Below are 27657 nucleotides of genomic sequence, written 5' to 3' on the forward strand. Positions count from 1 at the left end.
TTTTTGCACCCATTGTCCTAGGGCCTTTTAGCTTAGCCGAGCCCGTGGGGAGCGGTCGCTAATCATCGGCCGAAGGGAGCCTCCCGACCCTCACCGGTGAGCCATCTCCCGGCTCCGTGGAGTCCAGGGCGGCGCCCCCGGGCCTCCCCGGGCTGCTGGGCTTCCTTCCCCTGTGGCCTTGTAGAACTGCGGCCGAGAGGCGGAAAGGAGACTAAGGGTCACAGATGCTGGGGCAGGGGAGCAAACTTCTGGCAAGCGCCGCATAGTGAAATATTTCATGCCTGGTGGGCTGTGAGGTCTTTATTATAACTGCTCAACTCTGCCGTTCCAGCACGAAAACAACCGTAGACAGTATGTGAAGGAATGAGCCTGATTGTGTTCCGATAAAACATTATATAGGGGCACAGAAATTTGAATTTCATGTAATTTTTACATGTCACTAAATATTCTTCTTTTGATTTTCTTCAGCATTTAAAAATATAAAAACCACAGCATTTAAAAATAAAAAAACAGGCCTTTGAGGGGGTTGTGAATGAAAGTTAATAAAGTTTCACTGGCTGAGATTCCAAATGGAGTTGAGCAGTCACTCTGGTGGCAAGAATACACGCTACATAAATAATCCTTTTTAGGTTTTAATGTATTGGAATAGCTAGAAGTAAATACCTGAAACTGTCAAACTGCAACCCAGTAGCCTTGACTCTTGAGGTCGATTGTATAACAATGTAGCTTACAAGGAGTGACAGTGTGATTGTGAAAACCTTGTGGATCACACTCCCTTTATGCAGAGTATGGATGGATGAGTAGAAGAATGGGGACAAAATCTAAATAAAAAACAGGATGGGATGGGGGGCATGATTTAGGTGTTCTTTTTTCTTTTATTTTTTATTCTTATTCTTTCTGGTGTAAGGAAAAATTTCCAAAATAGATTGGGGTGATGAAAGCACAACTATATGATGGTACTGTGAACAGTTGATTGTACACCATGGATGATTGTATGGTATGTGAATATATCTCAATAAAACTGAATTTAATTAAAAACAAACAAACAAAACAGACCTTTGAAGCCTGTTTGGAATGGGGTGCCCCTTCACCTTTTCTTCTAATTTTCAAGGACATGTAGCCTGAAGTATCCTAGGAAGGCTGTACAGACACAAAACTGAGAGCATTTGCCATGAATCACAGCTTGAGTGTGGCTGCAGATCTCTGTTCCACCACCACCTCCCAAATCCAACATCCCAAAATGGTTATCCAGTTTCCTGTGAAAGGGAACTCACCACCCTATCTCATCTTTACAAACTGTTTTATAATTCCATTTTACTTTATTATTATTATTTTTTGAAATGCTTTCCAACTTACAGGAGAATTGCAAAACTATTACAAAACCAATACAGAGAACTCCAACATCCCCACACCTGGATACTCAGATACACTACATTTGCCACATTTGCCATCATTCTTTCTTTTCTTTCCCTCCCTCACTCTCTCCTTCCCATCCATCCATCCAATTCCATTTTATTTCCTTTGATTTATTGTAGGAAAACCTTTTAAGTTTTTTCATTGTGTTAACATATATACAACATGAAATTTCCCATTTTAACCACTTTCATGTGAACAATTGTGATATTAATCTCATTCACAATATTGTGCTACCCTCACCACCATCCATTATGAAAACTTTTTCATCACCTCAAACAGAAACTCTGTGCTCATTAAGCAGTAACTCCCCTTTCCTTCCCCAGCCTCACACCTCCAGTCCCTGGCAACCTGTAATCTGCTTTCTGTCTGTTATGTATTTGTTTATACCAGGTATTTCATATGTGAAATCATACAATATTTGTCCTTTTGTCTCTGGTTGATTTCACTCAATATGACATCTTCAAGGTTCATCCATGTTATAGCATGTTTTGGAACTTCATTCCTTTGACTAATATTCCATTATATACACCACATTTTTTTATTCCATTCATCTGTTGCTTCCACTTTTGTCTGTGGTGTATAAATATGTGTTTGAGTCCCTGCTTTGCATTCTTTTGGGTATACACCTAGAAGTGGGATTGCTGGTTCATATGGTAAGTTGCTGAGGAACTGCCACTCTGTCTTCCACAGTGGCTGCATCATTTTACATTCCCGCCAGCAATGTATGAGGGTTCCTATTTCTCAGTATCCTCTTGAAACTTATTTCCCGTTTTTTGAAATAATAGCCATCCTAGTGGGTGTGAAGTGGTTTTCTTCGTGATTTTGATTTGCATTTCCTTAATGGCTACTGTTGTTGAGCATCTCTTCAAATGCTTGTTGGCTATTTATGTATCTTCTATGGAGAACTGTCTATTCAAATCCTTGGCCCATTTTTAAATTGGATTGTATTTTTGTTGGGTTGTACTTCTTTGTATATTCTGAATATTAAGCCCTTATTAGATTATACAATATCCAAATATTTTCTCCCATTCTTTAGGTTGAGTTTTCCCTTTCTTGATTATGTCCTTCGATGTGCAAAAGTTTTAAATGAAGCCTCATTTATCTATTTTTTCTTTTGTTGCTTGTGCTTTTGGTGTCATAGCTAAGAATCCATTGCCTGATACAAAGTCTTGAGGATTTCTCCCTGTATTCTCTTCTAAGGGTTCTATGGTTTTAGCTCTTATACTTAGGTTGTTGGTCCATTTTGAGTTAATTTTGTGCATGGTATGAGGTGAAAACCTATTTCTTTTGAATCAGAAGCCCTCCATTGTGCAGCTTTCAACTTCTATCACTAGTTACAGCCTCTGTAACAAAGCTGGTTCCAAGAGCTGAGCCACAGTCAGCACACAGGGCTTGACGGAACCCCAGCTCCAAGCACTGCACTCGGCCCCTTGCCACGGAATCTGCTGTCTCCCCTCAGCTAACGTGAGCAGGGATCATACAGGCACAGCTGGGTGTTTGGGGTTCTAGAGTGAGTTGTGGGGACAGGACTTAGACCAGCACTCTTCTGTAAAAATAGAATGTGAGCCACTTATGTAATTCTAATTTTTTCTAGTAGCCATTTTACATTTAAAAAGTAAAAAGAAACAAGTGAAATGAGTATATATTTTATTTAATCCAACCCATACATACAAAATAGTATTTCAACATGTAAGCAACATAAAAAAAATTATTAATGAGCTATTTTCATTCCTTTTGTTTTTTATTGTACTAGGTCTTAGAAGCCTGCTGTGTATTACACATACATCTCATTTCAGATTTGCTGCACTCCAAGCACTCAGCCCCATGTAGCTAGGGACTATCATATTGGACAGTGTAGTTTTAGACTAAATGAAACAGACTGAGGGGAGAACCTGGTGTGTGGGTCCACGAATGAGGCGAGACAGCTGGGCTGAGTTAGGTTGCGTCAGGGCAGCTGTGGGTGGTGCCCACCACGGCCACCAGGCAGCCCCTGACCAGTGCACTCGTCCTGGGGCAGGTTAGAGACAAGAACAGAGTGAGTGCTCTTCCTAATGTATTGCTGGATGCATGAAGACATCGCCTTCACCTGTGTTAAGCGTGAGCCTGAACTAGTCTGTCGGTGACACAGAACCAGGTTTGTTTCTTGAAGGCAGGGCAAGTTGTAAGTTCTGGAACAGGAGCGTTAGCGATATGGACCCAAGGTTGGTGGGGGGCACTTCCCCTATCTTCCTCGCTGGGGAGAGGGGTTGGAAAGAGAAAGCAGCTGAGAGCTAGAGCTCAAAATACAGGGGAACCTAAGTTTCTAGGAGGGAGGAACAGGTTTCATTAGTTCAAGCTTTTGGATGGTGACATTTCTGACACCTTGAGGGGCCAAGAAAAGCTTTTTTCCTTTTGGTTTCCATCTGACGCCTGCCCCAACATACATATGTGAACTCTGAGATCTGCTGTAAGGACGCGCTTTAGTCAAACTCTGCCCCAGATCCTGAGGGGTCCCCAACCTGGGCTGCTACTTCTGGGAATGTATGACTTTGATCAGGAAATTTTGAGTTTGGGGCTGAGTGACCCCATCCTTCCTGGTTGCTGACTGCCTTATCAGAATGAGCCGCGAGTGGCAAGGGGCACAAAGCATCCTTTCCCCCAAATTTAAATACCAGTGTTGCCTGGTTAAGACTCTTCCCTAGACCCCAGCCACTCACGATTCTATGACGATGCTTTGGCTGGCCACAGGAGACAGCGTTTCTGTGTGCCCCTGTCCACTTCTGCAATCTAAGCCCACCCCTGGGGTCCTCAGAGAAGCTCCCAGACACAGCAGTGGTGGCCCTGCACTCCAGAAGTAAAACTGGGAAGGGACACACACAAATAGGGACAGACAACAATCACCAGGGGCTCTCCGAGGACAAGAGTCAGGCAGGGTCGCCTGAGAGGAAAAACACCGAAATTCAGATACTGAACTCCACAGGGACTCGGGCCTGGGGCTCCGTGCTGGGAGAGAACTTTAGAGGGAAAGGCAGTTACGCAGACAGACACAGAAGACAGATCAGGGAGACAGAGCCAGATGGGCTCCAGCACCATTTATTACAAAATAATGACTGTACATCTGGTAGGGAAAAGGCCCCTGCTGGCCCCGGCACACCTGCAATGCCCCCAATTCCCCACAGTCCCTCCCCTCAGGGCCCGCGTGCGGAGGGGCTCTCAGAGGCGAAGGTCCCCAGCCAGGAGGGCACTGTACTGGGCAGGGGTGAAGGGCAGGTAGGCACCCCCAGCCTGGTCCAGGACGTAGAGGGGGTCAGGCAACGAGCTCGGGTCAAAGCCCTCATTTGCCATCCGAACCTTCTGTTGTTTAAAGGTCTCTGTGGTGGCCAAAGACTCCTGGGGATGGGGAGAGGGGGGTGGGTGGGAAGGGTGTTGAAGGGAGAGCGTGAAGAGTGAGTTGCCTGAATTTTGTTGAGAGGCATCTCTGGGGAGAGGGGGTACTTGGTCGGGGTTTAGGGGAGGAGGTGACAGGGAAGAGAAAGATCCAGACTTGGAGATGGAGGGAGTACGCGGAAAGTTGTGGGGTGGAAGGGTGTGTCCGAAAAGGACCAGTTCTTTCTCTTCACAGAGTGTATTATGCGGGGGTCCTTTTGTGGAGTTTGGGAGCCATGGAGGTTGGGGACAGGAGTGGCTGGTTACCTGGAGCCTTAGGAACCGAGGCCGGGCATAAGGTGGCAGGTTCTCAGACACGTGGGTGTAGAGCTGCACAAGATCCAAAGAGCGGGGGTGACGCAGAACCAGGGCTGCCATCCCAGCCCTACCTTCGTGCCCTGGTGGGTGCAGGAGGCCAGATGAGCCATTCCGTGGCTGAGCACCATGAAGCTCTTATGCTCCCTGCGCCTAAATAGGATCAATTCCGGGTGGTAGACTGGGTGCCTCCCCGACCTCCCCTGCCTGGGCACCTGGCACAGCGACTCCATACACGTTCACCTCCTGAAGAAAATCCAGGGCCTCTAAGACCTCAGCCACCTCGGTTGTGGCCACATTCTCCCCTTTCCATCTGCCGGAAAGCAGAGATCCAAAAGTATCAGTCAGGGGTCAGCGTCTTAGGAGCTTGGTGGGGAGAAAGAGGTCAGGGATAAGGTCAGCGGTCAGATTGCCAGACCATGGAAAGGGTTAAGGGCATGGGGGGTCTGAGAATGAGAGCGTTAATGAAGAGCTGGGTTTAGGGAGTTGAGGGTTAGGCAGTTTAGGTCACAGGGATCAGCTGTCAAGGATACAGACTTAGAAAGTTATGGCTAGATACCTGAAGGTGTCTCCAGTGCGATCGTGGAAACGAAGAAAGCCTTGGTCGTCGCAGACCAACAGGTCCCCAGTGTTGAAGAAAACATCCCCGGGCCAGAAGACATCCTTCAGCAGCTTTCCCTGGGCCAGTTCTGGGCCCCCAGCGTAACCCAGGAATGGAGACTGCTGGCTCACCGGGGCCACCAGCAGCCCTGGCTCACCTGGCAGAGTCACTGGAGTCAGGGGGACACTCCCTACCTCCCCAGAGCCTCCTGCCACCACCCCCGCCCCAGCCTGGTTCTCCAACCCCACCCTCCTTTGTCAGCTTCATCACCACCCACCCACCCCACCTAAGCACGAACCAGGAGATGCTGCCACACAGTGACCCCGGGCGTTCCGAATCGGCTCCCCTGTGGTGACATCATAGCGAACCAAAGAGAAGGGGAAGACGCGCTGGGGGAAGGGAGACCAGGTCATCCCGGGCAACCCCCAGCCCAGCTCCCTGGCCTCCCAGCTTCCTGCTGTTCCTTGGGTTCTCCTGGTTTCCTCCCTGCCCCTCACCTTGTAAAGCCAGGAAGCACGTCCTACGGCGCCCCGCTGGTGTGTGTAGTTGAAAGTGGCCACGTTTCCCTCTGTCAGTCCGTATGTCTCCAGCACCTGCAGGGGCCCAAAGCGCCGCACAAAACGCTCCCAGGTGTCTGGGCGCAGCCCACTGCCCACTGCCAGCCGGACCTTATGGCCACGTTCTGCCTCATTCTGAGATGAGAAGGGAGAGGAGCAGGAGCTTCAACACCAAGAGACCAGCTGCCCAAAGAGAATGCCCCCTCCCGGTGCAGCCTTTTCCGGGGTCCCCAGCATCAGATGCCTTCCGCCGCCTCAGGCTCCTTATCCTTTCCTGCCGTTTTCTTCTTGCTTCCTCTACCTCCTTCTCTCCCTTCAGCTGTCAGGGTGGGCTCTGTCTGTGCCTCCCTTCTACTGTCCTGCTCCCTATAGCCCATCTTCCTGCCTTGGTGGCTCGGCCCTGGGTGCCTACCCACGCACCGGGGGCTGGTTGACGAGATACCGGCACAACTCCCCGATGTACTGGAACACTGTCACCCCGTGCTGCTGGCAGTCCTCCCAGAACTGACCAGCGGAGAACTTGGACTTCAACACCACTGTGGCCCCTGCCAGGAATAGGGAGAGAGGGGAGGAAGGATGGAGGCGAGGTTAAGGGCTGAAGGCGAGCTCCGATCTCCTCCTTCCCAGACACTGGCCTCTACTGTAGTGCAGTTGTCTGAGAGGAACCTGCTGTGAAGTTCACTTTCAGCAGGCCAAGGTGGCCTTCTGCCTCCCCACCCTGTGCTTGGAGAGGCTAATCATGCCCTTTCCCCTGCTCCCTATCCCCACACAGCCCATCTGCCCCCACCCAAGTCCCAACCCTCTTCTCTATTTCCCTCTTCTGGAACTGACACAACCCTTCTCTCCTCTTGACCCCAGAGTCTGGAGTTCTGTGAACTGTGTGGCCTCCCTTGTTGCTCAGTCTCAGGTCTGTGCCCTGTTGAACTGGGAGCCCCTGGAGGGTAGCTCCTCCTTCCTCTGGATTCTCTACCCTGGAGGGCTCAGGAAGTGTCCCCAGGTAGGCCCATGGTAGGTGCTCAATAAACTTTTGCTGAAATAAACATTTGCTGGAGGACTGAATAGAGGCAGGGTGGGGTGGGGAAGACTGACCAATGCCCAGGCAGCCCACGATGCCCAACAGGGAACCAGACATGTGGTAGAGTGGGAGGGCAAGGTACATGATGTCCTCCGGGTGGATGCCACACAGCTGGTAGAACCCTTGGCATTGCAGGATCTTCAGATGACTGATCCGAGCAGCCTTGGGGAGGCCTGTAGATGGTGGGAGGAGGGAGATCTGGGAAGGGTCTTGGTACCAAGCCCTAACTCCCTCATTGCACCTTGCTGGCTTTCCCACAGTGGCAGAAGCTGGGAAGGGGGGAAGGCCAGACTCTCCAGGAAGTGTGAATAGCCCGAGGGAGGTGGAGGAATGAAGAAGGTGAGAAGCTGGAGAGAGGGAGGATGTGGTCACTGGGACCAGCATCCTTTCTGGGGATTTTGAAGGGGTGGCCTGGGAGCTGAAGAGGTCACAGTTCCCTGTCTCCAGAACCCTGCTTCCTTTGTCTTAGTTTCCTCCTAAGCATGGGGGTGTCCAGCCCTCACCCGTGGTGCCAGAGGTGAAGATGTACAGGCACGTGTCCGTTACGTTCTGGGGGGCAGATAGGTACCCAGGCACTGGCCCATCCAATTCGGCCGAGGCCTCAGACAGCAAATCCCCAATTCCAGCAGGATGGGTATGAGGGCCTGCAGCCCACAGGCGGAGCCCCATGGCTCTCAGGGCGGGCAGGTCAGGCTCCAGGGACTCCAGGAACTCTGCAACGGGGGTCGGGTAGGAGGGAAGCACAGCTCCGCGGCTCTGCAGCTACCCACAAATCTTCCCTACCCCTCAGCCTACTTTCCGGCACTGCTCCTGTGTGATACATCACGGGTCGGGGATCCGCATCCCGACTCCTCGGGAATCCTTGGATGGAACCAAAGACTTTCGCAAACTCTTTACAAACGCCCGGGAGATAGTTCCGCCTGCTTCTGAATCCTAGGAACTAGACCAAACCCGTCTCTGAATCCCCCCCAGGCACGCCCCTTTTAGTGGCTGGCCCCGCCCCGGTTAGTCCCGGCTACCGCTTACCTGGCGCCAGTACCAGCGCGTGCGCGCCGCAGCTGCGGAGGCAATGCAGCAGGGGTCCCCGGCGCAGGGCGGTGGGCACAAAGGCGGTACGCAGGCCGGCCTTGGCCAGCCCGAACCAGAGCCAGAGGAACTCTGGGCTGGCGGGGAGGAGCAGCGCCACGGTCGCTCCAGGTTCCAGAGGGGCCTCGGCTCCGCCTCTGGCCGCCCCATCCCCTTCGCGCCCAGCGAGGGCTGCTCCCCTTCCGGCCGCCGCGTCTCCTGCTCCCTGCGCGGCCCGTTCGCCTTCGCTGGCGCTCCGTGCTCCGCCGCCACCGGGCTCCCCATCCCAGTTACGGGCGCGCAGGAAAGCGCGCGCTGCCCGGTTGCTTTCGCGCTCCGCCGCCGCGTAGCTAAAGCGCCGCGCGCCGTGAATGAGAAAGGTGTGTGCAGGGCGCTCCCGGGCCAGTTGGGCGAGGCGCCAGGCCAAGCTGCAGCCCCCCTCCGGACCTTTCGGGTCGGCGGCAGCTGCGGCTAGGGCGCGAGCTCGAAGAGCCCGTTTGCAGCGAAAGGCGCGCACCGTGAAGGCCAAGTCTGCCGCGAGCCAGCGCAGCTGTGGCCAGAGGTTCACTTTCAGTAGGAGCAGCGGCAGCAGCAGGAGCAGGGACAGGAGGAGGAGGGCGGCCATGGTGCCCTCTTCCTCGACTCGGCACCGTCGGGTCCCAGCCGTTCTTAAGACACCCCTGCTATTCCCTTCTGGAAAACTGGGGCCGCTCGTTCTTGCTCTTAGACCTCTCCTTCCCGGGAGCGCGCGTGCGCTGGCAAAAACCCCTTCCCACCCAGGCCTCCACCACTCCCCACGGGCGGACAGCAAAGGCCCGGGAGGAGTGAGGGTTGGGGGCAGCCCGGGACTCTCCGCCCTCCTCACAGCCGACGCTCCGCCCTAGGCGCGCTCCCTCCGAAACTACTCGCGGCCCGCACGCTACCAGGTCCCGGGCGGTACTTACGCCTTCCCGCAATCCCAGGGTCCTATCCCTGCATTTTCGGTTCTTCCCGCTCTTGGGCGGGTTTAGGCATCTGACTGAATTTTGGAATCCGGGTCTGAGACCCGGGGCGTTTGGATCGCAGTCTGTCTTTCCCTCACGTTAACCGTTTTCATCCGTGATGGGAAGGTACCAGAGAGACTGTAGAACTCGGCCCATAGCCCGTAGGGCGCTGCTGCAAGTCTCAGCACGGCAGCCAGACCCAAGCCATCGCCACTGCTGCCAGCAGCAGCAACCCCACGGGATGGGTGGGGGCTGACAGTTAAGTAGGGGAAAGGTGGAGGCCAACACCGCCTGGTTTTTCTGGAGGGGCCATGGCAGAGGCCCCTCCCTCTGGGCAAGGGTACAGTAATTGGGGCCAGCCAGTCAATGCTTTCCATCCTGGTTTTAATTGGAACAGAGGAAACTGGGGAGGGAAAGAGGAAGAAAATAGAGGAGGACTCTGGTAGTTTAGGTTTTCAAAAGAAGGAGTAGCAGCTTTGAGGGAGGGGAGAACCTGGATTCTATAAAAGGCAAACTGAAATTTGCAGGCTGAACAGGAGGAGCCGTCTGCAATCAGCCCAAACTTCATTCCTCCTCTCCCCTCAGCCTGCCGCCCAATCGCCCTGGGCAGCAGGGGAACAAAAGCATAGCCACTGAGCTCTTTTTTTCCTAAAACACGTGGATTACCAAGTGGCTAGACTGTTGAAGGAAGAGGGTTTCTCCTTCCTGGTATCTGCATTCACTCTCCACCAGGCAAGGCACTTCTGTCCTTTCAGACCCAAGTTCTGAGTTCCCCCTGGCTCCAGCAAACAGCTGGTTCTAACTTCCCAGTAGTTGGTAAGCACACTGACTTAGTAACTTAGAGTGGGTGCACTGAATATTAGCTTTTGGAAGCCTCTGGGAGGGAAATGGTAAGGGCAGGTCTCCGCCTACAGGGAGAAGGTACCAGTATCAATTTCCGCATGGATAGGTCGGTGCCCTCCCACACTGCCAGCGGTAGCAGGAAGGATGGGGGGAGGAGAGCCAAGTCCTTCCTGTTCTAGAAAAGAAGGTGGTGGTTGTGGTGGTGGTGGTGGTGGGTGCAAGGCAGGAAGAGGGAGGCCACAAGTAAGGGTGCCAATTACATCGGGACCACCCTGTACATGCACAGGGTAGGTGGAGGCAGGAGCTCTAGCACAAAAGTTTCTGGCTTGTTTTATTGTCATTTAAAAACAATTTTTAAAACACTAATATCTCCAGCAAGAAAGAAAAATGAAAAACAAAGAAACAGAACCAAGGAAATGGAAGCATTTGACAGTTCTGTGGAACTTGCCTCTGGGACTCCCCAGGTATCTGGCCCAGCTTGAGGAGCCAACCTCAGGCCAACGTAAGCTCCAGGACACACCACATGGCGCTGTCTCCCACCTCCCTCTCCGGTTCCTTCCTGAACACTTGTGCCATTTGCCGCATGATGAGAAATGGGCAGGTTAAATACCTATTTCGTACTGGGGTATGGAGCGTGACTATAAAATGTCTCTGTTCAGGGCAGATCAAAATCTGAAGAAGGGAAGCGGGAAGGGGCACCCTCACACCGAGTACTCATCCTTGCCTCTCTGGCCAGCTGCCCCTTTGCCATTTCTCCTCTCTGTTGAAACAGTTCTCTGAGGACTTCCACAACAGTCACAGTTTTGCACAGCTTCTGGCCCTCAGGGGAACCCATATATTGGGTGGGAGAGGCAGTATGACCAGCAGGAGGCCCAGAAAAGGGGGAGGAAAGAGGGGGTGCTGTGAGGCAGCTTCTCAGGCTGGGCTAGATAGGAAGCTCATCTTTCCCACTGGGTGACTTTGGGATGAGGGGAGAGGGTGTTTCCCCTACTCTCTCCCCAGCCCCTATGAACCTTTAATTGACTGAGGGGAGGGCAGTCCAGCTGGGGGTGATTTGGGGCACACAGGGGCTCAGTCACTGTCAGAACCTACTGCAGAAGACCCTTTCCGTTTCCGCTTGGTGGGCTTCGGTTTCGTATCTTCTTCCTCCTGGGAGAGATTGGAATAAGGGAGGGGGGTTACTAGCCCGGGCAGCTGCTGGCCCCAGCTCCGTCTGCTCCCCATCGCGCCCTTTCCTCCAGTGCACTGGCTCAAGGCCTCACCGAAGCACTGCTGGAACCTGACTCTTCTTCGGTGTTGGGGGGCTGTGTGGCATTCTTTCGACTCCGCGGGCTGGACAGAGCTGCTTTTCGTCGGCTCTTGGGGGGCTTGGTAGAAGAGTCCTCATATTCCTCAGCCAAGGAAAAGAGATCGCTGAACCTGATGGAAAGGAGAAAGAACTCTCAGAGTGAAGGGATCCTGGTCCTCTGTCTACCCTCTCACCCTTTTCTCTGCCTCTAGGTCTGGGTCTCTGTTTCTCTTCAACCGCAGTGTCTTTCTGGCCATTAAGTTCCCATGTCCCCAGAAGCCCCCCTTCCCTAGGCCAAAAGCGCAAGGAGCCTTACTTCATCTTGTGGGCTTCGTCACAGCTCGCCTGGACATGCTGCAGAGCCTGGAGAATTGGGGTCTGACTGAAAACTAGAGGGAGAAGGAAGGAGGCAGGCAGGAAAGGAAGAACAATTAGGTGTCTGGGAATTTTTTAAATGGCACCCAAAGGTTGTCTCCCTCTAGTGGGTGGGTTCTGTTCTCTTGGTACTATGCCCTGGTTCCCAGCCCGGCTCCGGGGTTGGTCTGAGCCGGGGCAGTGCCATACACCCTAGACTCAGGGAGGGTTGGGAAGCATACAGTTCTGCTTGGTGTTGGTCAGGTTGAGGCGCAGGTTGTCCAAGTGCTCCAGGATCTGTTCTAGAGTCAGCTGGGCCAGCTTGCTGCTGGAGCTCCTCAGGCTGTGCAGGGAAGTTGTGAGAGCCAGAGTCTGAGCTTGAGGTGAGGGTTCCAGGAGTGTAAGACTACCCCCTTCCCACCCCAGGGTCCCTCCTAAGACAGAGGCATCCCATACAGGGAAGGGGAGAGGAGGGCTGGGAGTGGTGGGTGGAGTAAGGGAGGTATGCTTAGAACTCAGGACCCTGGCCCCTGGGGCACCAGAAGCAGGGAAGAAGGGGCCACAGTGGTCCTACATGCCATGTTGCCTCAGACCACTAGATGTCACCCACAAACTAGGCTGAGCCAGACTGGGCAATCCGCCATGTTGCGGGCAGCGGTCATTGCACACGCCCTGGCGATGGCCTGTTGTCAGTGGGCAGGCTGTGCTAGGCAGCCTGGCCCAAGGGGGTCTCGACAGGGACCATGTCACACCTCTGCCTCTTGCGAGGAAGGCTGTTGTTCTTGATGAGCAGGGACTTGATGTGCTCAGCCAGAAGCTCATCGTGCTTCATGCACCAGTGCCGCAGGATGCTGGTGGTGAACTGGTCGTCAGGATGGCAAGGCCGGCTCAGCACCATCTTCACCATCTCCTCACTGGGTCTGGGGGCGTGAGAGGGGTGCCAGGTGTCGTGGTCGCACAACTGGCTTCCAGAACCACGGGATCGCTCTCAGTTTTCTCAAAGCCCAGCTTCCCTGCCCTGCCCCACCCGAGTCTCTGTGGCTTCCTACTCTCACATCCTTCTCCCTCTTCTCCTTGGGCTGAGGAATGCCTGGTTTCATCCTTTGGGGAAGCCAGGAGATGAGAAGTGAGATTCTTCAGTTTCTGTGGTAGCAGGTGTGCGTGCGTGTGTCAGTAAGGAGGCCCATCAGGCCTTTCCCACTCTCCCCAGAAGTCAGAAAATGGGCCAGGAAGGCAAAAAGATGTCCCCCCACCTTACCCTGTTACAGCTGTGGGCCAGCCCACTGTCCAGCTCAAGGAAGGGGAAGGGGAGAGGGCTGTGAAGCCACAGCCCCCACGGCTCCCACCTTCTCACTTCCTTTAAGACACTCTGTTACCATTTCTAGTCTCTCAAGCAAGAGGAGAGGAAAGGTAGAAGGAAGAAAAGAAGGTAGAAAAGGAAAAAACACACAGCTGTTATCCCATTTATCTGGGGTATGTTGGAAAAGTATCTGTGATGGAAGAAGGGACCTTCTGTCCTCTATTCCTCCACGCCCCACCCCTGGTAGGGAACACAGAGGTCTGGCTCGCCCTGTTCTAAGCAGGTCAAGTGATCCCTCTACTTCTCCTCCTCCTCCTGGATCTGCCATGTGGGGCCAGCAGGAGCATGGGGGAGGGGAGCAGGAACCACCAGTGATTAGAACTGCTGTGGCAGCAGGAAACAGGGATGTCCGGTCCCCACCTCCGAGGGCAGCTCCTGGTGGGCAGGGGGGTAAACGCAAGAGGAAGCCCAGATCCCAGGGGATCTGCTTATTTGTAAATCACTTCAGGGGAGGGGCATAAAAAGCAGATGTCAAGGATAGGGAAAAAAACATGCCAAAAGGAGGGGGAAAGAAGCCCTTTGTAACAGAGCATCTCTTAGTATAGGATGGATGGAGGGCTGAAGATCCCCTAGGGGTAGAACTCACTTCTCTCTTCGGAGCTGAAGCAGTAGGCAGGACAGGGCCTCTGGGTGCTCTGTGGGGGAAGGAGAGAGGCTATTCGGGGGGGTGCATAATTCCAGGAAGAAATCTCCCATCCCCCAACAGCCACTGGAAGGAGCAAGGACAGTCTTTCACAAGGAGCCAGAAAGAATTCCCTATTCACTATTATGAAATACCCCAGAGCCACCTGAAATCCTACCCAGTGTGTGGCTCATAGTGGGCCTGCAGGTTTCATCTAATGAGCAAAGGTGACTGACAAAGAACTTGCCTTTCACACTCGGGTAGGAAGAGGAGCAGTGGCTCTGGCTAATCCTAGAAGCCTGGGAGGCCTCAGCCTGGCCCCAACCTCAGCTGGAGCTGTTCTCTCCTCCATGCTCCCCACCCACAACCCTACTCACCCTTGTATTTGAGGTGCTGCAGGATGGGGATTATGGTCTCCAGGGGGATGTTGTGGGCCAGGAAGAGCTGCCAGGCACAGTACTGCTCAAAGGTTTCCCAGTCCAGGCTCTGGACTGGAAGGGAGGGAGAAGAAACATCTACCTATTCTGTTTTTCTTACACCCTCAATCCCATAGGACTAATCTACTGATTACCAGCCCTCTATGCAGGGATGAGACAGGAGTGGGGACAGTGACCCTAAAAAACATGGATCCTTTGCCTTTCCACACAACCTTACTTCCAAAGCCTTCACACTGCTGCTTGTATTCCCATTAGCCCCAAGGTGGGAGGGGCAGGGTAAGTCTCTCCATTTTATAAAGCAAGAAACGAAGATCCAGACATTGCCCAAGACCACAGCATGCTGCATCTCCTTAACTTCTCAGCCCCAGAACCAGCTTTCCTGATACTAGAAAATACGCAGGGCTGACACCCCTCCCCCCACTCCCCCAGGGCTCCTTGGAGTTTTGGTCACTTACTGAGTATGTTGAGGACTGAATCCTTTCTAAACATGACCAGGTTCCCCATCATCACATGGCAGACCAGCTCCTGGAGCTAAGGAGGAGGTGGAAGAAGGCAGAACTCATCAGCTCTAAAAGAGGCCAGGCAGCTAGTACAGTATGGAGGGAGAAGCAGGAGGGCTCATGTGGGAAAAAAAGGAGAAAGTGAAAAGCCTGGTTTCAAGGGATGGGGAGGAAATGGCACATGATGGATGCTGGGGTCTCTGAAGGATGAAGAGGACTGGTGAAGGTGGTAACCACAGGGATATTTTGGGCAAAAGTAGTTATGGAAAATGACTTCCTATCCTCGGGTGCCAGAGGGAGGACGGACAGCTTCTCTACCCAGCCTTAGACTGACCCAACCTGACCTGTGCCTGAGGAAAAGGGCCACAGGAGGCTGGGATCTGGAAACAGGTGTGGGGAGGAGAAGGGAAAGGAAGAAAGGACTCTTGAGTGCTGAGCTTCCTCATTTATGAATGGGGAAAATGAGTAGAGAGGAGGAGCTGTGATAGGACCCCAGTTCAGGCTTAAAAATGGATGCAAGCAAAGCGACTGCCTCTTGGGGACATATGAATGGTAGAAAGATTGAGTAGAAATGGTCTAACCGTTTCCAGACAAGGCAAAGGTCAGTTGAGAGCTAAGAAAAAATCCCTTCAGCTTTCTTGGAAACAGGAGTTGCCAGAGAATATGGAGAATAAGGGAGGTGAGGGGGCTCCAGGCAGGATTATCCTGACCCCAGCTGTGTCTGTTGGGCTCCATGTTTCCTTCCCCAGCCCTCACAGCCCAAGCATGCACAATTCTAGCCAGGAGGCAGAGTGCCTGTGGAGCATGGGCGCCTCGTCTGCCAGCCTGGAGAGAAAGCAGAGGCCCTTTCTTCCCAGCCCTGCCTCCCAGGCCTCTCTGCGGATGTCAGAGCTCTGTGTTCACCTGTGCAGAGTCAATAACAGCCACGATCATGTTTAGCAGTTCCCCACTCCTCAAGGTCTCATCTGGAAACTGGGTAGAAAATGACAGGGAAATTAGGATGAGAGTCCAGGGAGGGTCCCCTGGCACTCACTTCATAGCCCATTCTTCTCTATCACATGCTCAGACATAGGGTCCTATATAAATCCCTAAATAAGAACTCAACAGCTATGAAGCTGAGAGTCTGACCCTTGAAGACCCCAAGTTGTCTTATTTATGTGTGCACACCAAGAGGGGAACGCGTGCATGTGTGAATGTGTGTGTAAGGAAAGGAATGGGGAGCTATTTAGAGATCAAGGTAGAGCTGAAAGGGACTGGACATGATGGTTGGTTGTGTGTGGGACTGGTGATAGAATAAGCATCTGTGTTCCCGGCAGCAAAGAAATCCAATTTATACTGACACTTGGCCAAGGAAGAGAAAAATGTAGAGAGAAAGTGTGTGTGTGTGTTTAAGTATGTGAGGGGTGTGTGGTGTATGCAGGATAGGCAGGACCCCTTCTCAAGAGGCCAATTCAACAGAGAGGACCGCCATCTGTTTGGTATCTGGATCCCTCTTCCCTCCAGTTCTTAACTGAAATCACAGTTCCTCTTGTCATGCCCACACCCCATGCCCTGATTTCCTTGTTCCTAGAACCTTTCACCAAGAGGAAGAACAGCTGATACCTCCCCTCCCATGTCCCAGTTCCTAGAGAAGACTGTAGGTCAATCAGGGGAAATGAAAGTTGATTCTCCACTACAGAGGCCCTGGTCTTTGGGAATCACTGGAGAGAACCCAAGGGTGGACCATCAGAGGGCAGGAGGGAGGTGAGGCTTGGCATATATGAACATGGATCTGGTTGGAGAACCTGATCCAGATGGGGGAATGGGGCTAAAGCAAAGAAGTCAATATATAGGCCCAGACCCCAACTCACACCACAGGCTGATTCCAAATAGGGAGCCGGGCAAATCAAAGGACAGGAATTTGGGGGGGGGGGGCGGTTAGAAATTTTTCAGCCCTTAATTAAGAGAGGTGGAAGGAGGGGACAGCTGTGACATGGGAAGAAGCGGCACACCAAGGGCAGTGGGGGTGGTAAGGAGGGCCAGGGTTATCTCCCAAGCTCGAGTGTGCAATGAGAGGGAGGAGTCTCCTGTGAGCCCTGCCCCGCACTGCTGCCCCCCATCCCCACCAGCATGGACATGGATGGAGGCACTGACCTCGGTATAGATGGAGGGTGTGAGGTGGCACAGCAGCCGCACGTCGTCCTCCTGGCAGGCCTTCATGTCCATCATCAGGCAGGTGTGCAGATCACCCAGCTGGGTGGCCTGGGCAAATGACTCATACAGGTTCATCTTCCCTGCGGCAGCTTTGCTGCAAGACCATTTGGGCCTAGGTCAGCACCCTGGCCCCAGGACCCAGCACCCATGCCCAAAGACTCAGCAGGCCTCGGCTTTGCACTCTTGCCCCTCAATCCCTTCGTCTGCCCTACATTCCCTGGGCCATTATGTCTCATGTCCTCTTCTGCCTTCCCCAAAGCCCTGACAACTTACGAGAACCAGGAGGCACTCTTCTTTCTCCCCATTCATCCCCAGTGCTCCCCATAGGGCTCTGACCACAATCATCAAAATTATTGACTGACGAGGGTCAAAAACAGGAGGAGGAGGAGCCAGTTCAGCCTGGAGAAAGCAGTTTTCTCTCCCTCATATTATCCTGCTTTCTGAGCTCTGAGCCATAAAGGCAAGAACACATGGAGACCCCTACCTCACACCAGATACAAAACTGAACTCAAAAATGGGTAACAGACCTACATGCAAGAACTAAAACTATAAAGGTTTTAGAAAAAAATATGCCAATAAATCTTCATTATCTTGGATTAGGCAATTGTTTTTTTAGATATGACACCAAAAGGACAAGTGACAAAAGAAAAAAATAGATAAATTGGACTTAATCAAAATTTAAAACTTTTGTGCTTCAAAGGACATCACCAAGAAAGTGAAAAGACAACCCAAAGAATGAGAAAAAATATTTGCAAATCATCTATCTGATAAAGGACTTGTATCTAGAACATATAAAGAACTCCTAAAACTCAACAATAAATAAGACAAATAACCCAAAAGGCAAATTTATAGAATCAGATAGCAGAGTACAGGTCACCATGGGTAGGGGCTGGGGGAATGGGGAGTTAATGCATAATGGGTGTAGGGTTTCTGTTTGGGGTGATGAGAAAGTTCTGGTAATGGACGGTGGTAAGGGTAGTGCAACGCTGTGAATAGTCCCACTGAACGTATGCTTGAGAGTGGTTGGCATGAGAAAGTCTCTGCTATATACATGTTTCCACAGTTAAAAATAGAGCAACTAAAGAGGCAATGACAATTAAATGGAATACACGATCCCAGGGTGGATCTAATAATGGAGGAGGAAAGGGCTCAAAAGGACATTACTGGGACACATGAAAAAATTAGGGTATAAACTGTAAGCTTTATATCAATGTTAAAGTTCTTGAACTTGATAGCTGTACTTAAGGTAGTTATAGAAGTGAATATCCTTATTCTCAAGAAATGTTCATCAAAGTTATTATATGGTCAAGAGGCATGATGTATATAATCTACCCTGAAATGTTTAGAAAACAGATAGATGGATAGATAGAATGATAGGGTAATGAGGCAAAATGTTAAAATTGGTGGATATGGGTATCTGGGGGTAGGGGTAGTTGGGAGTTCTCTACATGTGTTTGTCTTATTTTTGCAACTGTTCTATAAGTTTGAAATCATTTCAAAATAAAAACTTTTAAAAAGACAACCCAATGAAAAAACAGGGAAGGATCTCAATAGACATTTCTCCAAAGAAATTATACAAATAGCCAATAAGCACAATAAGATGCTCAACATCATTAGCCAACAGGGAAATGAAAATCAAAACCATAATTAAATACCACCTCAAACTCATTAGAACGGTTATAATCAAAACCAGATATTAACAAGCATTAAGGAGCATGTGGAGAAACTGGAAACCTCACATATTGCTGGTGGGAATGTAATATGGTTGCAGCTGCTTTGGAAAACAGTTTGGCGGTTCCTCATAAAGGTAAACAGAGTTATATGATCCAGCAATTCCACTCCTAGAAATATATATACCCAAGAAAACCGAAAACATCATGCCCACCCAAAAACTTGTACATGATGTTCACAGCAGCATTTTTCACAATAGCCCCAAAATCGAAACAATCCCAAACACCCAACAACAGATGAAAGAATAAACAAATATGGTATATCCATAGAATGGAACAGAATACGACCATAAAGAGGAATGAACGTCGACCCATGCTATAATATGGATGAACCTTGAAAACACTATGCTAAATGAGAGAAGCCAGTCACAAAAGATCATACATTGTATGATTCTATTTATATGTAACGTCCAGAATAGGTGAATCCAAACAGACAGAGAGTAGATTAGTGGTTGCCTAGGGCTGGGTGGAGGGGATAATAGGGAGTGACTGCTAATGGGTACAGGTTTTCTTTTTGGAGTGATGAAAATGTTCTAAAATAGATAGCAGTGATACTTATACAACTTTTTAATATTCTAAAACCACTGAACAGTACACTTAAAAGGTTAAATTTAATGGCATATGAATTATCTCAATAAAGCTGTTATTAAAAAAAAAAAGGAACACATAGAAAGCCTTGGTAATGACAGCCAAGGGTAGGGGAGTCAGGATACTTCCTGACACCTTTTCTTAAGCATGGGGACCATACCCACCTGGCCCGCAGGTAGTAGAGGAGGTGGTAGCCAATCTTGGGCTGCTTCTGATACAGCTCAGAGAGAAGGTCCAGAAGCAGGGAGAAGCTGCTGTTATCTTCCTGCATCTGGCAGAGGTTCCTGGAGTTAGGAGCGGGGAAGAAAGTAGTAGTGTTTTTCCCACAGCAGATTCCCCTGTGGAGCTTCTGGGGTAGCATGGGCTGTTTGTGTCCAATGCCTGCCTTCTCCTTTTGGAAAACGAGTGCCATCACCCCAGAAGAGCAGCATATATGTGCTCTTAGTGAGGATGGATGGCAGAATTTCCTATAGCTGGATACTTACCTGAATATTAGGTAGAGAGGCTTCCCCACAGATTCCTCCAGGGACCTAAAGGAGGAGGGCTATATATATCACAGTGCATATGAGAAGAGGAAGGGTGAGCTGCATGTAGATAGTAGGGAAGACAAGCTTGAGGCTGGATGCCACACTGCTCTTTTCCTAACCCAAACCAAATTTCTTGCTGCCTCAGAGACTCAGTAACAAAGAAAACAGGTTGCCAACATGGAACCACAATCTAAGCATCAACATCATTGAAGGTAAGACTCTTGCCCTTTAGGGAGAGTCCAGGTCAGGGTTCAATCTCACCTGAACTAGCAAAGGCTGGGGCTACTGGGCCTGGCAACAGGGGCTAGAAGCTCAGGGAAGGGATTCTGGCCCATTGCCCCACTACACATGGTGTCAAGCAGGTAACACTAAATCCTTGTTTAAAGGAATCACTACAGATGAGAATAAAAACACCAAGTGAACAAATTATTGTTCTTAAGTCCACAGCAAGGTGCCTCTTGGAATCAGGCAACAAGAGCACACTTCTGGCCCCCTGAGGCCCAGGGGGTCAGGAGAGATGAGCCTTACTCTTCAGTGACCTCCTCAGGTAGCACCTCCCCCCGGAAGTGGGCCTTGAAGAGCTCTTGGAGGCAGGAAGCGAGGACAGACAACTGCTCCGAGTCAAAATCTTCCTGGGTGGTGAGACAATGGAGGGGGTATAACCCCTTACACTCAAGCCTTATTGCCCCCACTATCCCCAGGCTCCTGAGCTCATCTGCTCCCACCACTGGGATCAGCAAGCTCCCTCACCCATTAGAGGGGAACCATCTGGGGGAGGGGAAGGAAGGTGTCAGCTTCCCTGGGAGACATCTGCATGGGGTCTCTAAACTGGGCAGGCTGGGCTGTTTCCTCCCTAAGGGGCTGGGTTCCTCCTCACCTCCAGGACCTGGTCCACGATTTCCTGCATGACCTCACACTGGGCCTCCGTATCACTGCATTACAGAAGTGAGAGGAAATCCCAGGGACATAAATGATAGAAGGCAGGACACAAACGCAGAACAGTGTGCACAAGCACACTTATATGCACAGAGACAAAACAAAGGAGCTCTGTGTGAAATCCAGGCTCAGGCAAGGGAGGCTTTAGGGTAGAATTTGTTGCTCTCTGAGCAGAGACAACGAAAAGGGAAATCCCCATTAACTGTGTCTTGATTTCTCAGAGGTTCTTCTCCTAAGAATCTATGGAGTGAGAACCCAAAGTGTTGGGAAAGTAGGCTCTCCACTCCCAGCCTAAACTGTCTCAACCTAAACTGCAGAAGACATCTCTCGTGAAGCTTCCGCTACCTCCTCTTACCCTCCCCCAACCCCCATTTCCCTTCAACCCCCATCATCCTGCCATCTTAACTAGTACACCAGGTAGAGAGAGCTTGGTGCTGGATCTCCTGAGGTAGAGGACAGGGTCTGTACCCACCTTCCCTTCTGTAGCTGGAGCACTTTGTCTCTCAGAGATTCATCCAACTGGTCCAGGTAAGGGGTGATATCAACTGGCTCCTCCACAACCGTCTCCTTGATAGGGTGGAAGCGAAACTCTCTCTTCTTTCCTGAAGGGAGTGATTTAGGAAAGGAGTTGGTTTGCCAGACACCAGCGACAAAGTTCCCCTGAACAATCACTCCCTAACTCACAGGCCCTCAGTGTGCACCTGTCTACTCAGTGCTATGCAAGAGCCTGAAGCATTTTCCTGAATGGGGACATTACCTGGTTGTTAGAAGCAAATAGGGGTAGGAACCACTTCCCCTTTTTAACTCTTGCTTACACTACCAACTGCAGGGCTCTGTACCCTGGAGTCTCAGGCAGTAGCCCTGTTAACCAAACTTTACCTCACAGGGGCAAGGGTGATAGACAGACTGCAGACAGGCTGCCTGTGAACTGGCCCTCTTGGCATTACACAAACCTGAACTACCCCTTGGCTGCTACCCTCACCTTTACTGTTGAGATCCTCCTCGTCATCACTGAAGGCTGCCTCTGCATGATCATAGCAACTCTCATCCTTGTCTGACATATGATTGTCCATCTCCATGGAAACTGGCTCCTCAATTTTGACTTGGGAGTAAAGAAAGACAACACATGTCATAGCCTCTTGTGTCCTGTAACACTCCCCATGCTTCTGGAAGTGGGAGATTGGAGGTCAAAGGGAAAAGAAGTTCACAACCTAAATGGAATGCAGCTGACCATGGAAGGACAAACCTCTTGTCCTCACAACCCTCCAGGATTTGCAGGAAGATTCTGCCAGGGACAAGAACAGCATAGGACATGACTCCCCTAGGCTCAGCTCAGGATTAGTGAGTAGAGAAAGACTGGGCTCTTTAATTTAAAACCAAGTTGGGTAGTTCTGCTTGGCTTAAGTCCTTACCCTTAAAACAAAAAACTTTGTTGTGGTGTTGTAGGGGGAGAGGAGGGAGGAAGGATGGGATGGCAGACTGTTTGGACTTGGGAGTAAGACTGGACCTAGGGCTAGGAAGAGAGAAGAAATGGGCAACGCTACAAGTGGGATGAACACACATTCCATGGAAGCCTCCTGCTTACTGTAAAGAGGTTATTAAGAGAAAAAAACAAGAGTTAGAAAGCAAGAAAGATGAGCAGAAAGGCAAAGAAGATTAGATGGAAAGGAAGACAAAGGAAGATGGCACAAAGGTGAATAAAAGGAGAAACTGGTGAAGAAAAAACTGCAAGGGACTGTGTCAAAGAGGTAGAGAACTGCACAGGGATGACATCCTAGGCAGGGCTCTGGTCTGAGAGCTTTGGGTGTCTCCATCCCTCTTTTTGTGGCACATGTTGGAATGTGAATGTGTCATACCTTCCACGGGTGGGGATGGTGAACTGCAGAACTCAGGAAACTTTTCTCTCAGCATTGCCCGCAGCTCCTTATCCAATTTAGGGTTGTCAAATAGGGGAGCCAAATGCCTAATGGGAAGACGAATGAAAGGTCAGCATCAGAGCTCCTCACTCTTAACTTAACATGGAGTTAAAGAGATAGGTGTGGACCCAGCCAGTATAATCGGGCCATCCTCCAGATCCCAGAAAGGGCTCGACAGAGGAGAGGGGAAGCATTTGAAGCCCTTTGTAGATATGATGACAAGAGAAAAATGCCACAAAGAGTCAAGAGAACACATGCCTAGCAGTCGGGGAACCAGTACTTTTCACACCTCTCAAGGGAAAAGGTCAACAGTGCCATGCCAATATCGGGGCGTGCCTGACCTAAAGGTGGTTGAACATAATGAAAAATGGGAAAACAACCCTCAGCCCCCCAACCCCCACCCCCACCCCCCAATTCTTACGCCAAGACCCGTTTCTCCACAATGTGATTGAGGGAGGAAAAGACACCTTGCCGCACGTGGCCCTCCAAAGGAGGGTAGAAGTTGGGAATAATCTGGAAGGGAAGAAGGGGAAGAAAGGTGAGCACAGGATTCTCCAGCAGAGTGTTCTGCTGAACTAGATCTAAAATGCTGCTTCAGTTTTGACTTGGAATGTGGGGAATGTGGCTGCAGAAAGGACTTGGGTGTTCCTGACTATTTCAGACTGCTAAAATGGGAAACTCCAACTGGAAGTGGCAGTTCCTCAAGGGGACTAGATTCTACCTTGAGCCATCATCTCTGAGGATAAGGAACCCATGGAAAGATCCAACCGAGAACAATGGGGATATGGAAAGGAAGTGTTTACTAACTTGGGGGACAGGACCTATTGCCACTTCTGCACCTACAGTCAAGGGGCACTGGGAAGAACCATTTACTGGGTGATAAGGTTGGATGGTAGAAACCCTTAACTCTGCTCATCTAGGAATGGGGAAAAAAGAGGGTTATGACACTTACACGGCACATGAAGTCCAGGAGTGTGGCCGTGATGGCTGGGTGCGGCTTCATGGAGTGATGCATAACCAGGATGGCTGGTTCTGGAGAATGTGGAATTAAAGGGTCCCCCCGCATCAAACAGTCGGTACTCATTTTCACAAAGCAGGATAGCAGTATACGTGAATGGCTCTGGGGAGAGTGTATCTAGTCCACCATTCCCACTGAGCAGACCCAAGAGCAGACAACCCACAAAACAGCAATCTTAACCCCTCATCTTCCTTCCTGTCTCCAGCATTCAACTTGGAAGAGGGACACAGCAGAAGAAAAGCAGAACGTGGTACAGTCTTTTCCTCTACTCAGGCCCTCCCCACCCGAAGCCAAGTGTAAGGCCGTGGGGAGAAGGAGGTAGAATGATTGCTGGGCCTCATCAAAGCAATTGTCCTTCTAGGTCAAGGGAGAACTGATGAGGAACGGAACTGCTCCCAGATAAGCAGCCTCCACTCCACACTGCACCGAGATTTATGACTTCTATCTTATCACTCAGACAAGGAAGTGGGGGCTTGGGGGATGGGAAAGTGGCACTGACTGGCCTCGGTGACTTACCTATGTTCATAATGCTATCCTTGTCTGGACTAAAGAACAGCCAGTCGTAAAACAAAGCCAGCTTGGCATTAGAGGCAGCAACATTTGACTGGAAAAGACAGGGGAAAAAGAGAGGAGGAAAAGGGAGGACTAGTTTTATCAATCAGCTCCCTTCCCTTCAGAGGCCCAAGGCAGATTCCAGGGCCCACTTGACAGTTCCATCTATGGCACTCAGCTTCAACTGAAACAGGATGGAAGCCCCTGCAACCCACCTCCCAGAGGGGTGAGGGCACCCAACTCTGTTCTATATGTGTGTGTGAATACTCTGTAGTCTCACATACCCAGGGAATAGGGGATCAACTGGGGTTCTTCACACACCCAGTAGAACACACCCCTGATCTCTGTAAGGAATAACATCTGGATTTCCCTGAGCTGATGGAACACTCAGACTAGCCCTTGGACGGCCCTTGCTGGGCTCCCCCCCGCACATTCCTGAAGAAGCCCCCCAGGAACAGCCTGTTGTCCTGAGTCAGCACATTCCAAGGGCTCAGAAGGCAGGGGAAGGGGAACCACGTCAGAAGAGGTCAGCGGGTAGCTGGATGGCAGAGTCCTAATAGTTTCCCAACCAGGACACAGCGAAAGGCTGGGAAGGAAATGGCTCCAATGTGGATTCAATGAGTCTGGAGAAGGGAAGTATTTACAGCTGATGCCAAATGGCATGAGGGTGAGGGTCTAAAGAACACAAAAGCTGGATTTATGGAAGGAACAATTCAGGGGAAAAGCCAATGTGGTATCTGTTTTAGAAGGAAAATTTTAGGTATTTTAGAAGGAAAAAGATAGGGATGACTCAAAATTCCAGGCTTGGGGGTTGGCATTAAGGGCATAGAATAACCTTTCAAACACACCCACAGTTGGGAACTAATAAGCATAAGTAAATTTCTAGAACAGAAAGGCAGGTGGCACAACAAGTTAAGATGTTCAGGAGAAACAGAGTGAAAGAAGGGTCCCTAAGGGGTCAGATGGCCCTGGAAAGTCAGGAAGAATAGGAATATGGGGAACGTGACTAAGAGGCACCCTTCACTGCCCAACATCCTCTATCCCATGGGCTGGTCCCTCACCGTGCATGTTGTCAGGAGCCAGCCAATGATGGCCCATCGGGGCAAGATGTCTGAACTGAGCACTTCATTCGAAGGATGAACAACTCCACAAATGTAGCGAATGAGGTCACAGCGCAAAGACTGACTGTCTGGGGTTGACAGGTACTGGCGCTGAAACCAATCCTGGTATCGCTTTTGTTGACCAAACCGCACCTGGGGAAGAGGAAGTTGGAAAGAGAAACTTGGAAAGGAGGGTGGGGGGCTTTGGACAGAGGAAAATAAGCACTGTTAAACTCCAGGCTTGATATGGACCCCAAATCCTTCCCACAATTTATTCATTAACACATTCTCTCTCTCAAGTCTCGCCTCCTTTGGAAAGATTTCCTAAGTTGCATTTCTAAAATGCTGAAAGTCTTCCTAGCTTGCCTACCAGATGTTCCATTTATCTCCAACTGCAACTGTAGTCAATTTTTGGCTCCTTGTTCCTATACTGGTCACTGGTTCTCCAGTCATAAGCAGAATCTTTTCTTATTTTCTTGAGCTACCAGTAAACAGCAAAAGAATGTTCTTTGAGAACAAGAGCTGAGCATAGTTACCACTCAGCACTGACTGAAAGTATTCTGATGCTGAACAATCTGTTGGACTATTCTCTAAGGTACACCGACTCCAGACCTTCTTGTAACAAGTCCTTCCCCCAAACAGACTCGAAATGGTTACAAATAGCAATACTAAATAAGGGGGTATTTTAGTACCTATAGTCAGAAGAAATCAACTAAAACAGAGAGAAAGGTTTTTTTTGTTTTTGTTTTTTAAAAAAAAAAAAGATACATCTAGATCAACATTAACCAATAGATCTTTCTGCAATGACTTCAGCTATTGAGCAATTCAAATGCAGTCACTGTGACTGAGGTATTGAATCTCAAATTTTACCTAATTTTAACTAATTTAAATTGCAACAGGTGGCTAGTGGCTACCATATGGCACATTATAGATCTATACAGCAGTCACTGAATGGCTTGGGAAACCCCAAGTTGGTAGAGTGGTAGTTCCCAACTACCAGGCTGGCTGAAGAGGCGTCAACTGGGAAGTCTGTTAAAAATACAGATTACTCAGTCAGATTCTCTCAGAGAGTGGGATCCTGGAACCTGCATTTTTAACATTCTCCTCAAGCAATTCTGCTATAATTCAGCCATGTTTGGAAACCAAAAGACAGGGATATTGTGGTTTTCTTCCTGAGGAGTTTCCCAGAATGAATACCCTCACTCTATCCCCTCTTCCTTTTTATAGCACATTTTACACTTGCAAATTACATTACTCGTACTGGTTTAATGTCTGCCTTCGATAGACTCAAAAGCATCACAAGAGAAGCAGTCAGATCTCTCTTACTCAACACTGTACCCCTAGTTCTTAGCACCATGCCCCAAAGATACGAGGTGTTGGATAAGTAAACACAGAATGAAGAAAAGAAAAGGGCCAGTAGCCAGGCAGATGAGGGGCGTCCACTTGGCCACCATGCCCTTGGTCAGTACCCAATGGTAACAGCGCTGTAGACCGAAGAAGCCCAGCTAGAACCTGCAACTTCTCTGTCAACTGCAAAAGGTCACCTTACCCGGGAAGTCATGAATAGGAGCTTAGTCTCCATATCTGGAGTTAGACGACATGCTAGGAATTTTCGGGATGTTCTTGACTGAAGAAGCTGCAGTATACCTGAACCAAATGTGAAAAGAAGAGAAAAGAGAGAAACCTGAGGGCCAGAGGGAACAGAAGGCAGGTGGGGAACCTGGCCCAGGTACTGACGGCCAGTGGTCTTGCTTATGGGGAAATTAAAAAAGAGCAAGGAAGGTACAAGTGGTGGGCAAGGGCACTAACTAGCATCTGTGTGTTCTGCCCACACAACTACCATCCCCAGAGAATCCACCTATATTAATACCCTTCTTCTGTTGGCCTTCTGGAGTTCCCTACTCATATTATTCCAAATGACAACATGTGGGAAAGTTAGGGGAAAATATGGGAAATCCTAGCCTTTCTTCCTACTTCTCATGGATTAAATGTGTGAAAACGTGTGCTAGCACACAGTAGACACTCAAAACAACTCAATCTATGAACAGCATTAAGGGTTACTATGGATTGTACCAGGACTGTCTTCTTTCTTGATTTGGCAGTGCCTGGACTATTGCTTTCAGTTTTGGGTGTGTATGCATGTGCATGCACATGTGTGCTGGAAATGAGGTGGGGAGCAAAGCTGTACAGTTATTGTTTGGACCACAAGTAGGACCCTGAGAAGGGAAAAGAGATAGGAAAAGGACCTTGTCACAGAGAGGCATACAGAGACTCTC

General features: G+C 50.2%; 2 protein-coding genes across 5 annotated transcripts in view; both read right to left on the reverse strand.

The window, feature by feature from the left end:
* Nucleotides 1–4136: 4136 nt before the first annotated feature.
* Nucleotides 4137–10441, reverse strand: SLC27A3 (solute carrier family 27 member 3). Of its 4 annotated transcripts, XM_037825928.1 has the most exons (10): nucleotides 8396–9078; nucleotides 7873–8082; nucleotides 7384–7542; nucleotides 6715–6839; nucleotides 6235–6429; nucleotides 6036–6126; nucleotides 5696–5894; nucleotides 5352–5449; nucleotides 5089–5219; nucleotides 4137–4785 (listed from the first exon to the last, which is right to left on the reverse strand). In XM_037825928.1, exons 1-10 carry the CDS (start codon nucleotides 9057–9059, stop codon nucleotides 4609–4611), a joined length of 2049 nt encoding a protein of 682 aa, XP_037681856.1. In that variant the 5' UTR covers nucleotides 9060–9078; the 3' UTR covers nucleotides 4137–4608. The 4 variants fall into 4 exon arrangements, 3 of the variants coding, with proteins under 3 accessions (XP_037681856.1, XP_037681857.1, XP_037681858.1); XM_037825929.1 differs by lacking the exon at nucleotides 5352–5449 and having other exon boundaries at nucleotides 4647–4785; nucleotides 5089–5289; nucleotides 8396–10441; XR_005215225.1 differs by lacking the exon at nucleotides 4137–4785 and having other exon boundaries at nucleotides 5168–5219; nucleotides 5352–5502; nucleotides 8396–10441.
* Nucleotides 10442–10574: 133 nt separating this feature from the next.
* Nucleotides 10575–27657, reverse strand: part of INTS3 (integrator complex subunit 3) — a 36016-nt gene continuing 18933 nt past the window's right edge. Inside the window, exons 9-30 of the mRNA XM_037825927.1 lie at nucleotides 26931–27028; nucleotides 25343–25534; nucleotides 24246–24333; nucleotides 23664–23743; nucleotides 23133–23224; nucleotides 22652–22758; nucleotides 21778–21897; nucleotides 21268–21397; nucleotides 20737–20791; nucleotides 20388–20491; nucleotides 19818–19862; nucleotides 19497–19616; nucleotides 16955–17108; nucleotides 15725–15793; nucleotides 14777–14852; nucleotides 14262–14375; nucleotides 13849–13897; nucleotides 12655–12822; nucleotides 12145–12245; nucleotides 11865–11937; nucleotides 11523–11679; nucleotides 10575–11409 (exon numbers count right to left, since the gene is read on the reverse strand). Coding sequence (XP_037681855.1) covers nucleotides 11332–11409; nucleotides 11523–11679; nucleotides 11865–11937; nucleotides 12145–12245; nucleotides 12655–12822; nucleotides 13849–13897; nucleotides 14262–14375; nucleotides 14777–14852; nucleotides 15725–15793; nucleotides 16955–17108; nucleotides 19497–19616; nucleotides 19818–19862; nucleotides 20388–20491; nucleotides 20737–20791; nucleotides 21268–21397; nucleotides 21778–21897; nucleotides 22652–22758; nucleotides 23133–23224; nucleotides 23664–23743; nucleotides 24246–24333; nucleotides 25343–25534; nucleotides 26931–27028 — 2270 coding nt within the window. The 3' untranslated portion in view covers nucleotides 10575–11331. The remainder of the gene's footprint in view (nucleotides 11410–11522; nucleotides 11680–11864; nucleotides 11938–12144; nucleotides 12246–12654; nucleotides 12823–13848; nucleotides 13898–14261; nucleotides 14376–14776; nucleotides 14853–15724; nucleotides 15794–16954; nucleotides 17109–19496; nucleotides 19617–19817; nucleotides 19863–20387; nucleotides 20492–20736; nucleotides 20792–21267; nucleotides 21398–21777; nucleotides 21898–22651; nucleotides 22759–23132; nucleotides 23225–23663; nucleotides 23744–24245; nucleotides 24334–25342; nucleotides 25535–26930; nucleotides 27029–27657) is intronic.

Source organism: Choloepus didactylus, chromosome 2, assembly GCF_015220235.1.
Source record: "Choloepus didactylus isolate mChoDid1 chromosome 2, mChoDid1.pri, whole genome shotgun sequence".
In the NCBI taxonomy this organism is placed as follows: Eukaryota; Metazoa; Chordata; class Mammalia; order Pilosa; family Megalonychidae; genus Choloepus; species Choloepus didactylus.